Raw genomic sequence first — 18,092 nt, forward strand, 5'->3', positions numbered from 1 at the left:
TCCTCCTGACCAAGCCGTGTCCAGCCTCATCTTGAACTTGCCTGCTAGAATCGCATCTGCCACATTTCCATCAAGGTTGTTAAAGTTTTTTGCCGCTACAAAATTTAATGAGCTCTGGCTAACATTCAAAAAACTTTCATCTTGGATACACTCCAGTTATGTCGTCTAGCATTTTGGTTGTATCTTCTCTCGAGTTTCAATATAAACGTCTACATCACAATCAGTATTATAAGTAATTAATACCTAAAGATTTTCCATGGTGGGGAATTTTCAGTCATTATGTGCGTACGAAACTGTATTGACGAAGTGCTTATAAAACCTTTAAAAAACAATCTGAATCGTTGGTAGAAATAAGACAAATTTTGAAGCCAAAAATATCATAATGAATCGAGATTAATGTGCATTTCATTGCGTTGTACTGGTAACGCTATTTACCAGAACCAAAAGCCAGAACTTAATCTATTTTATTAGTAGTCCTGAATAAAAAAAAAAAAAAAAGTGTGATGCTATTACTTCCCAAAAAAATTTTTAATGCTTTTACTTAAATTTTTAAATAACAGTATTCATCGGCGTCCATAACCTAGATGTTGTGACGCCAGTTTTAATATCCGCAAATTAATCAATCAACAGTTTTTATTTTTTTCATACATTTTACGGTTTTTTTTATTAAATTATGTTTATCTCCAATGAAATTTTTCATATGTCAGCTCTTTTTTTACTTCGTTCTGATTACATTTAGGTGGCAAATTTGTAGCATTGCCGTCAAAACCTCATGAGAGCTTAAGTATATCTTAGTTTAACCTGACCACTGAGCTGGTTAACAGCTCTCCTAGGGCTGGCCCGAAGGATTAGACTTATTTTTACGTGGCTAAGAACCAACTGGTTACCAGGGACCTACAGCTTATTGTGGAATCCGAACCACAATAGGACGAGAAATGAATTTCTATCACCAGAAATAAATTCCTCTAATTCTTCATTGGTGGTTCGGAGAGTCGAACGCTGGGCCAACAGCGTGCCAGTCGAAAGCTCTACCACCCCTCCAAAGAAGATACACTTGGGAATCGTCATACATGAAAAGTCGCCTTGTGAGAAAAAATGCTTCCCTTTGAGATTGTAAACTTGTCCTTTTTATTAAGGAAGGCTTGAAGATTCTCCAAGCTGGTGAAAGTACGCAAACAACACATCTTTACCTACTGTCGTCACGCGACGTCATTTCCTCCGGTGGAATTGCGTACAGGAGGTCGCTGGAAATAATATGCTTGTTGCTTCTAATTGAAATTAAATTGTATCTTCGTTTAGTTATCTTTGCTTCAGCTCTTGTTATTTTATTATCTAATATTGTTTGATAATTGAAAATCGATTCATTTCCTTTTCTTTCTATACTTATCAGTTGCTTAGCATTCAGTGATAACAGGAAGCATACTAGGAAAAGTACCAAAATAAAAGTGAGAATTATATTTGAACTGTTTCTCCGGTTAGATAATTATCTTCGAGTCCTCTCTTATTATTTTATTCAATATTGTTTGATCATTCAAATGGAATACAGTAGGCACCCCGCAAAGGAGGAAGGATGATTGGAGAGACAAATTAAATGTAAAAAAAAAAAAGGGTGGAAAAGTTAGTCTCACAATTCCAAGAAAAACCAACATCTTTTTGCAGAATAACAGCAAAAAGTACAAGTGGTCATACAGGTTTGCCCTGCCGCCAAACTTAGAGTCCGTAAATTTTATCCTGCGGTTACTGAGGGCCCAGTTTGTAATTTGCAATCCTGTTATTTTTTTTTTTACAACTCACTGAATTACACGAACATTAACTGCAATTTAATCACCATTTCCATTTTGAATGTATCTTTGCTCGTCAATCAATAAATGAATGCGTTACTCTCTAATGTAGAATGGTTTACCCCGAAAACGAAGAAGCGCATGGCTTCCTTCATAATGTGGCAACCAAAGGATAAGATTATACACGTCGTTTGTTCGCAAAGCGGTGTTGTTGGGAGTCCCGAGTCCCACAGTTTGCGGAGCTCGTAGATCAGTTGTGCCTAGTGCGTCCGATTGGTTAGCCGTTCCCTCCTCAAGGCGTACAGCATTGTGCTTGCGTGTTGGTTACCTTGAATAACTCTCATCTTTCAAGCAACGTAAAGACGATTTTACCTTTGTTAGTTGACTTCTTATGTCGACTGACGTTGACGCAGTGACTGGTGCTGACAAAGTTACACAGACGGAAAAAGTGACCAGTCTCTGTTTGCCGTGAGTGGACATGACGGGAGATAAGAGAAGCAATTCATCTCAAGATGTTGGTGATGAAATGATCGCCGACGAGCTGAATGCGCCCGACCTTGATGAACCTGTCGTCAACGGAGTAGGTAAGGAGGAAAGCCATGGAAACCACGACGAAGCGGTGGATGAGTCTAATGTTCCAGCAGTAACGACAGTAACAACTGATGACAACATGAAGCCTGAAGCGGAAGAAGAAGGAGATAGGGAAGGTGATGTTTGCGACTGCAGCATTGATGGCGCCGAAGAGGAAAAGCCAGCCCGAATTCTAACATCCAAATGGGTAGTCCACAAGAAGACAATCTTGTCAGCCCGTGACCTGCATACTATTAGGGAAGACGAGGTCGATTCGCCGGACAGTCCGAAGGGGAAATGCTTCAAGGAAATAAAAAGAAAGCTGAAGGCGACCGTTAGTGGTATGTGGGACTTTGGCGGACAGTAAGTATCGTTTGTGCTTTGCATTACTAAAGACGGTGGCCCAGTGGTAAGGGTTTATTTACAGTTCATTTACAGCTCCAGGTTTCCACACTTGTCAACTGATTATTTTCATTGTTTAATGAGCTACATCAGTATGTACGCTTGCTTATGTGCTTATGACGTATTTGCAGGTATCATTGATACACCCACAAGCTCATTCATTCCGTACATTTCTACATTAAACAGCTCCTGATATCTACGTTACCCAGTGTTTCAGATTATCAGACTCTTGAAAAACGTTATTAATTATGCATTTTCTGAACAAAGGCAAGAATTCGTCGAAAATTTCATAAGAACACACCCTGACAATCGTAAAAAGAGCATGTCTCCAGTTTTTGATGCTCATGGAAGACGTCAAATATTAAGATCAACAATCACTATGCTGACTAGGACCTCCCTTTATTCACTATTCTCACAGACCAAATATCTGGATTATAAATAAGTTTTCTGCATGTCATTGATTTGGTTTGGTTTAAGTATTTTGTAGTGGAGGGTCTTTTTCACAAGAAGGCACAAAAATTATTGCTGGGCCAATAGTATACATCGCAAACTTTTGTTTTTACTTCAAGCACTGGATACTAAGCTAATTCCTAAACATCTGCCAAATCTTCATTTCTCTGTACCCTATATACAATACTTGCAAAAACCTTGCAAACTCGGGGTAATACTGGAAGAGGAAATAAGTTAGGTGGTAGCAGAGGTCATAAAATAGAAGAGATTTGCATGTGATCTTTAGTTCCCACAGGAGGGTGATGTCTTTCATCACTTTCTTCCCTTAACATGGATGAAATCTCTTTTCCACTTCCTATGCCATCACAAAAGATCTGGAAAACAAGTAACTTTTATGAAATACTTGAAAAGTAGCTTCATTGCATATATCAGCTAACTCAACATTAGGTTAAATTTTAATCCATAGTTCACCTTGAAAACCCCTCCAGAGATGGTTTGTCAGATATCTGATAGACTACAATTGTATAAAGCTGACAAAGCTTCAGAAAGAAATGTTCGCACTGAGCTGAAAAGGCCCGAATATTAAAGGCATTTATGTTACAAGCAGATTTGCTTGAGTCGTAATCCTCCAGTTTCAAGGGAAAGAGGTCCTCCTGAAGGATGCAAACAGTAGCCTAACCACTACTCTCGTTACAAGACGCAGAAGGAATATTTGCTGCTGCAATCATTTGCTAATGAATACCAGGCCATTGCTAAAAGATCCCCTCAGGTCAGTCACAGGCAGGTGTACTTGGTATTTCAGGATACCCTTTGTGTCCTATCTAGAGCATTTCGCAAAAACTGAGTGATCACACTGCATGTGAAAATATAATCCTTAGAGTGAATGAGCAGTTCATAACGCAGTTAACGTCGTGAGTTTGACTTCAAGTAGTTCGATTTGTTTGCATTATTCTTCTTTTTTCTCTTGAGGATAATTTAAAGATTCGATTGACATATGAGACAATGCAGCAGAAGCAAGTGAATCGACTGAAAAACAAACAGCTGTCGAATCTTTCCAATTGAGAACCCGCCTAACAAATTGGTTTAAAATTCAAATATCATTATCTACATTTAACTTGTACATTAAGCATTTTGATATATATGCTCATACATATGTGTGTATGTATGTGAGGTTTGCAAAAGAAATTTATCGCTTAAAAATCAGTATAGTTTCTCTTCAAGATGTTTGAAACAAATAAAGAGAGAGAGAGAGAGAGAGAGAGAGAGTGCTAATATGCTTTAGCGTGAGACATGCTTCGCTTAACAGGAAATGAGTACACACTAACTACGCACCCTATAATGTTGATAGTCCTTGTAAGTGTAGCTGTCGTATTTTGGAGAATTCGTTGAATAATGTATCATATAGAACCTCCTGGTTCTCCATTCAATCTAAATTAATCGATCCATTTTAGCAAGTCGTCTTTTGTAAGTGAATGACGAGTCCTTGGAAGCCATATTCGTAAATCCCTAGCAGATTTGCTAAAGTCGTAATCCTCCAGTTTCAAAGGAAAGCGTTCCTCCTGAAGGATGCAAACAGTAGACTAACTACTTCTCTTGTTACAAGACGCAGAAGGAATATGAAATGCTGACTACGAAGTGATGCTGACTGTGCCTCTTGGAAATGAAAACAATATGCTTTTATTCATAAATTATATTTTAGCAAATTACGGTCTACCTCTTCTCAATGCAAAACAGACTGTAGTCAGCTAAAAGTTTTCACAGAGACACAAGAAAACTATATTTTGATAGGTTGCTGTCATAGGTAATAAAGTAAAAAACAGCATAGACAGTGCTGAAAATAGATGGGACTACACAGAGCTCATGAAATAAGGCTTGAGATGAATTGTACCACTTCTGAAAATGGACAAAATAGAAGACATGGAAATAAAATTAGATGCCATGTACCATTGAAGGACCTTAAAAAGACGTATAAAATTAAGAAATACAGAATTATTCGCAACACTCAGTGTGGATTAGCGCGTCAGGATGACCTTTCGTCTGACATTGTCTGTTACCCGTTACCGGGTGAAAACGCGAACTCATCGTCCCTTTTCAGTGGTTCTCCTGAACTCAGTTGCGTATGTAAATAAGATAGTTATTCCCTTAGTATGCGGACTACGTTAGTTGCGATGAGCAAGCATATAATACAAGGTGGTTGGGTAATCTTGATGGGAAATTTGTATACGTACACTTAATAAACTGAGTTTGCCACTTTTGCGTAAAAGTGTGTTATTAAGTGTGGGTTACTTTAGCTGCAAAGAACGTTCATAATGTTAACAGAACAAAAACAGGACAAGATTATGGTTAAACTGAATATTTATAAAATTATTAACAAGTAAATAAGCAGCTGACAACAGCACAGGTAATCTAAGTAACATAATACCCTTAGAGTGGGTCGCTCTAAAGGGGCATTCCAGCCCTCCAAACACAGAGAAGACAATCCAGGAGGCTTGGCAAATCTCCTGGTAGACTGGTTGGAAGGAACCAGAAGATACTGGAACGGGCCAGATCGGTCCTCCAAAGGGTCTACAGTGATATACCAAGAAGACAGGAAAGCGGCCTATCCCCTCTAAGGCTCGGCATAACACGTTTTTAACAGACAGCCATTTTCCGAAGACAGATTGGCACTCATGACTGTACGGTGCTTTCTGGTGGACAGGAGAAACCACTGGCTCTTATGGTGCCAGCGTGGTACAAACTATTCTTGATAACTGGAGAAGAACTTTATTGTAAATCCAATTAAGCTTTAAAATTAATAGAAAACAAGTAAAAACTGCGCCGAATTTTCTTCTGAGTAATCGAGTTTTCTGTACAGCGTATAATGCTGTATGAAACTCTCAGCCACGGCCCATGAAACTCTCCGCCGCGGACCATGAAATTTTCAACCATTTCAACCACAGCCCGGTGGTGGCCTGTGTTGTTGGCACCTATAGCGGTGCCAGATGCACGATCATGGCTAAATTTAACCTTAAATAAAATTAAAACTATTGAGGCTAGAAGGCTGCAATTTGTTATGTTTGATGATCGGAGCGTGGATGATCAACACACCAATTTGCAGCCCTCTAGCCTCAGTAGTTTTTAAGATCTGAGGGCGGACAGAAAAAGTGCCGACGGACAGACAAATAACTATATCAATAGTTTTCTTTTGCAGAAGGCTAAAAGCTGGTCTTCATAAACCATACATCTTATACTTACAAAGATGTCTTATGCTTTAATTTGTGTAGGTATTCACAACTGTTTGGTTTGCAAAAAATGATACTTTTGGCAAATTTGTTGCATCGCTAGATTCACGTTTCCTAATTTCGTGGACTTCTTTCGCCGGTTGCCCACCAGTCAATTTTGCAATAAATGGGTACCAGCAGTCTGCTGGGGTCAAGAGAAAGGGCGTGGAGTTAGCAAATTCATCCTGAGGGATTTTTTGAGAAGCTCTTGCATAAAGAAGAATGCGTATAGTGACTAATATATATATATATATATATATATATATATATATATATATATATATATATATATATATATATATATATATATATATATATATATATATATATATATATATATATATATAACTATACGCACATATATATGAAATTTTTATCGCACCGTGATTCATATACATTCATGAAGCTACAAATGTTGTTTAATAACATCAAATTCACGCCACTTCAGGAATATCACTTATAAATTCCCCTTCATTGATAATTCCCCATCAGGAATATATATATATAAATATATATATATATATATATATATATATATATATATATATATATATATATATATATATATATATTCATTTATGAAGCTACAAATGTTTAATATCAAATTCACGCTACTTCAGGAATATTCCTGATGGGAATTATCACCGAAGGGAATTTATAAGTGATATTCCCTGAAGTGGCGTGAATTTGATGTTATTAAACAGCATTTGTAGCTTCATGAATGTATATGAATCACGGTGCGATAAAAATTTCATATATATGTGCGTATAGTGGCTATATATATATATATATATATATATATATATATATATATATATATATATATATATATATATATATATATATATATATATATATATATATATATATATATATTAGTCACTATACGCATTCTTCTTTATGCAAGAGCTTCAAAAAAATCCTCAGGATGAATTTGCTAACTCCACGCCCTTTCTTGACCCCAGCAGACTGCTGGTACCCATTTATTGCAAAATTGACTGGTGGGCAAACTGGCGAAAGAAGTCCACGAAATTAGGAAACGTGAATCTAGCGATGCAACAAATTTGCCAAAAGTATCATTTTTTGCAAACCAAACAGTTGTGAATACCTACACAAATTAAAGCATAAGACATCTTTGTAAGTATAAGATGTATGGTTTATGAAGACCAGCTTTTAGCCTTCTGCAAAAGAAAACTATTGATATAGTTATTTGTCTGTCCGTCGGCACTTTTTCTGTCCGCCCTCAGATCTTAAAAACTACTGAGGCTAGAGGGCTGCAAATTGGTGTGTTGATCATCCACGCTCCGATCATCAAACATAACAAATTGCAGCCCTCTAGCCTCAATAGTTTTAATTTTATTTAAGGTTAAATTTAGCCATGATCATGCATCTGGCACCGCTATAGGTGTTAATATATATATATATATATATATATATATATATATATATATATATATATATATATATATATATATATATATATATATATATATATATATATGTATATATATATGTGTGTGTGTGTGTGTGTGTGTGTGTGTGTGTGTGTGTTTGTGTGTGTGTGTGAGAGAGAAATGAATATTTTGATAAATATTCATTCTCGACATCGCTGACCATCACATTTGAAACGCCAGCTTAACATAAAGCCGGTCAATGAATAAGGATAAATTTTAAATCAGATACCTCGCCTTGCAAAGCAGGATGCCCACGAGACAGCGCCAAAAAAAAAAAAAAGGAACAAGTTAAAGCAATGATTTAAACTAAGCAAGCGCTGCTGGGAAGAGACTAAAACGCAGTACAAGCATGAAAGCAAAGAGAATGTTGTTCCCCCAAGCGAACTCGGAGGCCCTGCATGGTCTCTCGCTGTTTGTTGTTCTATTCTCCTGTAAGAGTATACCATCTTGCCTGTCTGTCTGTGTTTCGATTTCATTCTGCGTATAGATTTACCCATCCGTCTATTTATCTACAAGCATATTATGCATATGTATCTCTCTGTACCTACATACACACGTTTGAGTGTACGCGCACACACACGCAAACACGTCTTTTCCCTTAGAAAGGTCTCAGTGGTGTAGCTTTCAGAGACCGTTTTCTCTCGTATATCGTAACTGAAATTTTACTTTTTATTCATCTTCACGTAAACTTAGAATTTTACCAGAAGATAAGAGAAGATATACAGGCAAATACTATTATAAGAAATTAGTCTTTACGACATTGCCATTGATTTGCACAAGAAATGTCCTCGAGAGATATTATGACCTAATGGTGTGTATGTATGTGTGTAAGTACATATGTATATAGGTATATTCATAATCCCATCAATTTTTTATTAATTAGTTTCTTTCACAATTTTTCGAAGTTTGTTACACAAGTTTATTTCTTCACTTTCAAAGCTCTTCGTTGGGGGAGTCGGTAGAGCTGTGGACTAGCACTCGCTAGGCCCGAGTTCGACTCTCCGGCCGGCTGATGAAGTGTTAGAGGAATTTATTTATTTATTTCTCTCTATAATGTGGTTCGGATTCCACAATAAGCTGTAGGTCCCGTTGCTAAGTAACCAATTGGTTCTTAGCCACGCAAAATAAGTCTAATCCTTCGGGCCATCCCTAGGACAGCTGTTAATCAGCTCAGTGGTCTGGTAAAACTAGAGTATACTTAACTTCACCTTCAAAGCAGCGCCACATTTCAGTTCTCCAAGAGCCAGTACCAACTGGGTACAAGCAGTACGGTATATTGAGGTAGCTTCGTTTGCATTCGTCATTATCTGCATAAGTGAATGTCTTGCGCGGATCATCCGAGAAGGAAGAGAAGGTCCACCATTCTTATACTTGCGATGTGATTATATGTTAGTTGTTGCTGCGTCTCCAGTTACCAGTTTGCCATCTGCTTCATAACTGAGCTGCATTACAAATAGGTCTCTCTGACGTTCCTCGACGTCTGGGATACTTCACTGCACGACTGGCAGAAATATGAAACGGCTGCAGGCACAAAAATAAGGCAATGATAAGCATACGAGAAATTCTAGAAGTCAGTGTCCTAAAAGATATCCTGCAGCGTGCCTTCGGCCCCTAGCTGCAACCCCTTTCGTTCCTTTTACTGTACCTCCTATCATATTCTCTTTCTTCCATCTTACTTTCCACCCTCTGCAAACAATTGATTCATAGTGCAACTGCGAGGTTTTCCTCCTGTTACGCACTTCAGACCTTTTACTGTCAATTTCCGTTTCAGCGCTGAATGACCTCATAGGTCCCAGTGCTTGGCTTTGGTCTGAATTCTATGTTCAGTTCAATTCAATGCATTTGTGTCATCAGTACATATTTAAAGAGGTCATTCCTGATACAGTGGTTAGTGTCGTGGAATGTCATTCAGATGTTGCGGGTTCGCGTCTCCCCCAGGCCGATGAAAAATCACTGGCTCTATCATAATCAGTTCCTGCTGCAGTGTGAGGTCTGCGGTAGGAGGCGAAGCCAACATTCCGTGAAAGCTTGAATTTCAAGTCAGTGGCCCCTTTGGTGTGCTTGTTCCATGTGAATAGGTTTCATCTACTGAAATAATTAAAATTGAGCTATCTGAACACGTACTGATGATGAAAAGGTATAGTAAAAACTACATTCAGCAGTCAGTGAAATGGAAAACGAACTTTTTTTTTTTAAAGAAACGAGAGAAAGAGAACCAGAAAAGATCTTCGTGTACACTAAAAGAAACGGATAACAAGAGGTCATCCAACTTGAGGAAAAGATAAAAAAGACCTCTGTTTGATATTAACAGAGGAAGAGACAAGAATTGAGCTCTGGAGTGATTGCGTTAGCAATAGTCAAACAGCTCTTTTTCTATGAGAAATTAAAGGATATAGAACTGTCAAAATACTGGACAACAGTTCTTTCAACTGGGGGGAGAGGAGACGAGAACTGAGCTGTGGACTGATCGCATTAGTGAACGTAGCTCTTTTTTAACGAGGAATGAAAGTAGACAGGACTAAGGGAGAGCCTCTCCTTCTGCATTGAAAGAAACCAGATGGCAACAGCTTGTCCAAGTGGATGCAGGGATAAAAAGGCTGCTATTGGATAACAAAAAAAAAAAAAACAAGACAAGAACTGAACTCTACCGTGCTTGAAACATTTAAACAGGACTCTTTATCAACGACAAATTAAAGCTTACAGAACCAAAAAAAGAGCTTCTTCTTCTGTATTGAAGGAAACAGGTGAAACCGCTCGTCTAACTGGAGGAGAGGAAAAAAAGGCTGATATTGGACATTAGCAGAAGAGGAGACAAAAATTCAACTCTGGGGTGGCTGCATAAGGGTATAAAACTCTTTCTTGACGAGAAATGAAAGCGGATAGAAGCAGCAAAGATCTCCTTGTGCATGAAAAGAAACAGACCACAACAGCTCTTACAACCAGAGGAGAGGAAGTAATGTCTGCTTTAGCATATTAATAGGAGACAAGAACTGAATTCTGAACTGATGGCAGACACCGAAAGACTTCCAACTTCTTTTTGTATTAATCTGAGTAAGTTTATGTCTCGTTTACACATACCACTGAAAGCCCCAAGTATATTCATATCCTGTGACACTTGGTAAACAACTTTGCCAGGAATGTTATTTTCATCTTCATATGTGGCGTTATCAAATAGTTTTCTTTCCTATTAAAAGCTAGTCTGCAACACAAACGTTATTGGGATTAACCACAATGTGAATCAATGACTAAGAAATAACCCATATAATCCTTAAACTAGGAATTTATCAATAATTCAAAGTATTAGAAACAGGGAAGGGTAACCAGTGTCCCCACTATAATTTTATTTAGATTCTTTATCTTCAGGCTCTAAACTATCTCCTAAGGAAGGTTTATGCATATCTTTTTTTTTCTTTATCTAGACCTGACCTTCTCACAGAATGTCTGCTTATGAGGATGTCCTTTGTAAAACCCCAAGTTGTGTACGACTAACTCCATTTACAAATGTTACGGCGTGCTCCAAGAGCAAGACATCGTGCAGGCACAAGGCCAGCTAACTCTAAAGCGTCTTTTAATATTGTCTTGAATTTTATCATTTATGCTGATTATCTTCTTGATATGTATTTTTAAATAATCTTATTCTTTTGAACTATTCTTTATATTCAATACTTGTTATGCTAATGACGTCCTTGCCTTTGAGTGCTTTTTTTCCAATTCTCTTTGACATGTGATTATATTGTGACTGTAATGGCAACGAATAATTGTTAATTAACCTATCTGCTTATCATGTTGTTCATTTACCCTTCAGTTGTACTTTCTCCAACTTACTTATCTAAGGGGCAAGATATAAACTTACAGATCTCCAAAATTATTTTGGGGTGAGGTTGCCAGCCCATGCGCTTTCCGCAGTGGCTAAGACCCACATTGTGTGTGTGTGTTTTCTTTTTTAACACTGGAACAAGTGATTTTCTGTAAACTGGTCTTATTCGTATGGGGAGTGTGTTCGACTGAGGCCGGTTCTCAAAAACTTACTTGTTCCTTTGCTGTAGTGAGCAATAGTAGCAATTTGACTGTGGTGGGTCGTAGCTTGGGTGGAAAGTGCATGGACTAGCAGCCTCATCCCAATATACTTGCTGAAATCCGCAAGTAACGCCTTTTGGTAGACCTCAGATGAAGCGAAGCTGATACCATTTGCCACGTAGGTACGTTAAGCATACTCATGTATATCTAGACGTAGTAAGTTACAGGCAGGTGGATTGGCTGCAGGGCATCTAATGCCAAAGATTGACAGGCTATAAAACAGCCGTCGCAAATGCCAAGGTCATTTTATACTCTCAAGGTGCTTCCTCCTTCTCCTTTCTGTGCCAATATATTTCATTTATTGCGTGGTTGGTCAAGAGGGGGTTTGCGTGTCGACATACTGAACTACTGGATTTCCAATGGGGGCTATTGCTGTTAGTGTAGTTCTTCATTGGAGGGGTGGTAGAGCTTTTGGCTGGCACGCTGTTGGCCCAGCGTTCGACTCTCCGAGCGGCCAATAAAGAATTAGAGGAATTTATTTCTGGTGATAGAAATTCATTTCTCGCCATAATGTGGTTCGGATTCCACAATAAGCTGTAGGTCCCGTTGCTAGGTAACTAGCTGGTTCTTAGACACGTAAAAATAAATCTAACCCTTCGGGCCAGCCCTAGGAGAGCTGTTAATCAGCTCAGTGGTCTGGTTAAACTAAGATATACTGCTGTTAGCGTGCCTCATGCGGTGCACGGTAGCCTAGGCATAACTCAAGTGTCCCTTCCCCTAGCTGCAGTCCCTTTCATTCCTTTTACTATACATCTCGTTCTTCTGTCTTACTTTCCAACATCTTCTAACAGTTTTTTCAGCATTATTTTCGGCACTGAATGACCTCATGTGTCCTAGCGCTTGGCCCTTAACCTAAATTTTATATTCCAATTCCAATATATTGTTTTGTCAGACTAACAAAAACTTCCTGGTGCCTAGGACTTAGTGAATGTTGGACTCCTAAGTATGTCACACTTCGGCTACGCACCCCATATTTTCGTGGGTTTTAACTCGTCGTGGCCAGTGGTGCCGACAGAAGATAATTCATTTCCTGTTAGGCCTTGTAAACTAGAGATGAAAGTATGTGGTAACAAATAAGCACCATTAAACAACAACAGCAACATTCATCCAGATATAGAAAAATAGTGTAGTGAACTTATTACCTAATTATCGGCATGATTCTAATCACAAGAGCGCCAAAATCAGATATACATTCATGCTGTATTAAAAGATCAACTTCACAAGATGGTTCAGAAATGAATAAATACGTGATTTAGGCATAAGAGAAAAAATTTACTGATCACACACGATTGGTGTAGCCTCTGCAGTCTCTTTTCTTCAAAGATACAAACTTCAAAGTTTTTATCGGCGGTTGCAACACCGGATGGAAGATAAGATTAAGTTTCTCTGTCATACCTCATGACCGGCTGCTTGCCGTTCTCTGTGGAAAGATGCACGATTCACGCAGTGATATAATGGGAAGAAGATCAAACCATTTCAGTCACAATAACGTCGTATTGCTCGAATGAACTTTGGAGTGCAGTCCGTCAGACATACCCGTCAAAGAAGCGCGTAAAGATATATTCAACAAAAAATTCGTACAAGAAACTGAAATAAACAGTTGTCCGGCCTTCAAAGACAGCGTGGTTACCCAGAAGCCAAATGGACGACCAGGCTTACAAAAAAGGACCGAGTGATCTCGAAGCAGAGTCACAAATCGCGATGAAAAAAACCTTGACAAAAATAACGTATAATATGAACATAAACCAGGATATCGTATTACCTCTAGCAGTAACTGGCACTAAAGAGCCTTTTGGAACTTGAAAAGAGGGATACAACGGCTCGAAGTTTTGATGTAACCAAGAGCCAGAAGCATTTTCCCGAGATGTAACAGAGTACGAGACCTTTCCCTGAAAAAAGCGGGACGGCATATCTTAAAAACTTAACCATAGAATTTTATTGAAAATAATATCATTATGTTTCCCACACCCAAACTACCAAAGTGTCGAACTAACCCTGACCTAACCTAACCTAAGGGCGAGGCAAAATAACCGGGGCTGGTGCAATACTAGCATACATCTTAGGAATTTGTGAGCCGGAAATCAGTGTGCCAAAATATTTAATGTGTGATATTCGTTATGGAAAATTTCACAGCATTACTTGTTTGAATAAAGAAAAATCGTTAGTTTCATTTAGACAACTAATAAATAAATTACGCGCTTAACAGAATGCTTTCATGAATGTTATTAAATCGGCTTTGAAGAAGCCGGTAAATATATATATATATATATATATATATATATATATATATATATATATATATATATATATATATATATATATATATATATATATATATATATATATATATATATATATATATATATATATATATACATATATATATATATATATATATACATGTATATATATATATATATATATATATATATATATATATATATATATATATATATATATATATATATATTATATATTATAGTACAATGAAAGTAAGCAAGACCTTTAAGGAGAATAAGTTGCTCTACAGTGAGTTAAGGCAAAATGAGAAGTTAATGAGAAACGGACCTCAGAAAGACAGATGCAAACTTAGAAGCGCCGTCTGAACTGAATGTGATCCTGCATCGATTTAGTGAATATTCTGGTGATGTGTTGAATGCAAAATATAGAAATGAGGTTCAGTTGTGTGATGTAAAAGTGGAAAGGGTTAACGTGAGTTGGAGCATGTTGGCGGTTGAGGAGGGCAATAAAGAGCTGAAGAATGGACATGTACGAGAAGTTAATGGGATCACAGTTGAGATTCTACGAAATGTGGTGATAAGGTGATTGAGTGGTTGAACAGGATTTTTAAGGAATGTCTGGATAGGGAGAAGAGTTCCTTTTGATAAAGTAAAAGTGACAGAAAAGACCGCAAAATTTATAGAACATTACTTAGTATACTAGGGAGGTATATGGTAGAATTTCGATTGAAATAGTAAGACATATGTCAAGGTTTATAAGGGAGGAACAGTATGAGTTAAGAAAAAATATAATTTTTTTTAAATACACTTTTATTATAATGCACTAAAAAATAAAAAAAATAATTTTTTGAGACGCCAGGATTTTCTTATAATTAGTCACGTCTACAAAAATATTAGCGTGGGGGACAAATACGGAAGGAAATGCTTTTATTTTTTGTAGACATGATTAATTGTAAGAAAATCCTGGTGTGTCTCAAAAATTATTTTTCACTTTTTATTGCATTTTAATAAAAGCGTGTTTTAAAAAATTGTTCTTTAATATTTTTTATGTAATAATACTTTTTAGATTTGACAGAAACTGTAACCGATTTATGATTGTCGAGCCAAAGAAGGTTTGAAAACTCCGTAGAGTTGTCTACCGAGTCAAAGGAGTTGTGAAAAATCCGAAGGTTTTCATAAAAATCCTGAGATGCTGGGAGAGGTTACTGTAGGGTCACCAAAGGTCGCTGCTGACTTACTGATCATGTAAGGTTGTATTGTCACCGGGATTGAGCAAACATGCAAAATTTCAAGTCATCGCACGAAGGGAACGGGTCGAAAATTGAGTTCCAAGATTTGGCCAAGACAAACAAACAAACAGGCTAAAAAAGCAAGCTAAATAAAAGCTTATAAAAAGGACGCAGGTTTATGAATAAAATAGTTGTTATACGACAGTTATGTAATAAATCTGAAAGTAGATTTACATCAAATAAACGATTCTAGGAAGCACTTATGATAAAATTGATAGGTTGTTGAGAATGTGTGATATACAAGATAAGATGCTGAGAAATGTTAAGTTTTTATGATGGGAATGAAGTGTCTTAGACTATGTCAATGAGAATGAAAGATTTGGTGTAAAAATAGGTTTGAGACAAGGGTGTGCTAATCTCTATGCCTTTTTGATATATTTGTGAATGAAATCATGTAAGAGAAGTCAAAGAAACAGGCAGTAGACGAAGGTTCAAAACTATGAAATAGAAAAATGAAACGCGAACGGGCAGTGGAATTGGTGACGTTTGCTTATAATGAAGTACTGATTGTGAGCGTGAAGACAAACGGCATAAAAAGTAAAACAGATTTAAACTGTTTGCAAGGGGAAAAAGATTGAGAGTTGCTGAAGCAAATGTTTGGTTATGAGGGTAAATGGGAGCAAATTAGAACAGTAAAGAATGTTAATATGGATGGTGGAAGGTATATTCTAGGAGTAAATATTATGGATGATGGTAAGCATCTGGCGAGGAGAAACAAGAAAGGTAAAAGAACTGTGAGCAACAGACGTGGAAGAAACTTGGCAGATCTCTAGAAACCAAGATTGGAATTTCTGAAGGGACTGTGGAGCTAACTCTCCTTTATGGAGGGGAAATGTGGGGACTGAATGCAAATAAATGGAGAAAAAGGTTGGAAGTGTTCAGGTCGATTATATACCTTGTGTATGAGGCACGAGAGCAACTGAAACAGAGTGAAATTTAGAGATGTGAGCAATAAGCGGTAAAAAGGTATACTGAGGTGATTTGGTCATGTGGAAAGAATGAAAGGCAAAACTAAAAAAAAAAAAAAAAGCAGTAAGAAGTTAGCATAGGTTCAAGGAGGGCTCAGTTTTTTAAAATAATTTGGTCATATGAAAAGAACAAAAAGTTAAGTATACCTTAGTTTAACCAGACCACTGAGCTGATTAACACCTCTCCTAGGGCTGGCCCAAAGGATTAGACTTATTTTGCGTGTCTAAGAACCAGTTGGTTACCTAGCAACGAGACCTACAGCTTATTGTGGAATCCGAACCACATTATGCCGAGAAATGAATTTCTATCACCAGAAATAAATTCCTCTAATTCTTCACTGGCCGGCCAGAGATTCGAACTCGGGCCCTGCAGAGTGTTACCCCAGAACGGCACCGACCAGTCCAACGAGGAACTTAAGAAAAGAACAGATAACAATACTGTAGGTTAGTGAAGAGTGAATGGTTCGGAAGTGTCAGGAGAGAGGGAATGAAGAAGGCCTAGAAAGTGTCAGAAAGGTGACGTGAATGAAGCACTGGAAAGGAAGGACCCTTCATATTTATTAAGCACGAAAGTTAAGAAAGAAAAAGTTCAGTGGCAGAGTGCGTGTGTGGGGGGGGGCGTTGAATGCTTTGCTGAAGGGCCTTTAGCAATTGTGACTGAAGCGTATGATGTTGAGGGATTTTTTCTCCAAAAGGGGTTCATACGCAATTCTTCAGTTATGGCGCTCATGAAAGATCCGGCAGGTGAAGTACGAATGTGTCAGCGACTTCTGTGTTGTTACCTTTGGAGCCATCCCCTCTTGGAGGAAAGATTTATCATCCAAAAATGAGATATACAGTACATATAGATATATATATATATATACCTGTATGTATATATATATATATATATATATATATATATATATATATATATATACATATATATATATATATATATATATATATATATATATATATATATATATATATATATATATATATATATATATATATATATATATATATATATATATATATATATATATATATATATATATATGCATATATACACATACATACATGTATTTTAACTCAACATTTTGTGTACGACTGATATACACAGCAAAGATTAAACCCATATAAGTACTTATTAACACAAGCGGATGTTTCATAAGATAGCTTCAGCTTTGTCTGTGAGTCGTTGATCAAAAAACTTCGGTTTAGTTTTTTTTTCAGAACTTGGAAATTATGGTATTTTACAACGATTTTTCACTGACTGACAAACCAAGTCAGTGAATGAGGGCATTCATGAATAAGCCCCTCAGTGGCCAATAGTTTGGTGTCACTGAGTTCAGTGAATTTGGCAGGTGATCGTAGCTGTTGGGTACTGCGATATAACCTATCTGTATTTTGGCTATGAACTTTTGGGAGATATATCTGGATGAAAAATGCCCAAGAAATAAGTGGGTTTATGAGTTTTAACAGTCCCGTTGCTACAGCTTGGTTGATAATGTCCTATCTTATGAGGGAATTTAGCATCTCGGACATAATTTTCGTTATCCACGTGCCTATTCCCTTCTTTTTTAATATGTCCGTTGGATTTTTGTTAGGGGCTGGGA

The 18,092-nt window shown here is 37.2% G+C and overlaps 1 protein-coding gene across 1 annotated transcript in view; it reads left to right on the forward strand.

Annotated features, from left to right (window-relative positions):
• The first annotated feature begins 2,115 nt into the window (after positions 1–2,115).
• LOC136843192 (cytosolic phospholipase A2-like) overlaps positions 2,116–18,092 on the forward strand; it is a 71,825-nt gene continuing 55,848 nt past the window's right edge. The window contains 1 exon segment of the mRNA XM_067111266.1: positions 2,116–2,714. Within this exon segment, the coding sequence (XP_066967367.1) occupies positions 2,260–2,714 (455 nt within the window). The 5' untranslated portion in view covers positions 2,116–2,259.

This window comes from Macrobrachium rosenbergii, chromosome 11 (assembly GCF_040412425.1).
Source record: "Macrobrachium rosenbergii isolate ZJJX-2024 chromosome 11, ASM4041242v1, whole genome shotgun sequence".
In the NCBI taxonomy this organism is placed as follows: domain Eukaryota; kingdom Metazoa; phylum Arthropoda; class Malacostraca; order Decapoda; family Palaemonidae; genus Macrobrachium; species Macrobrachium rosenbergii.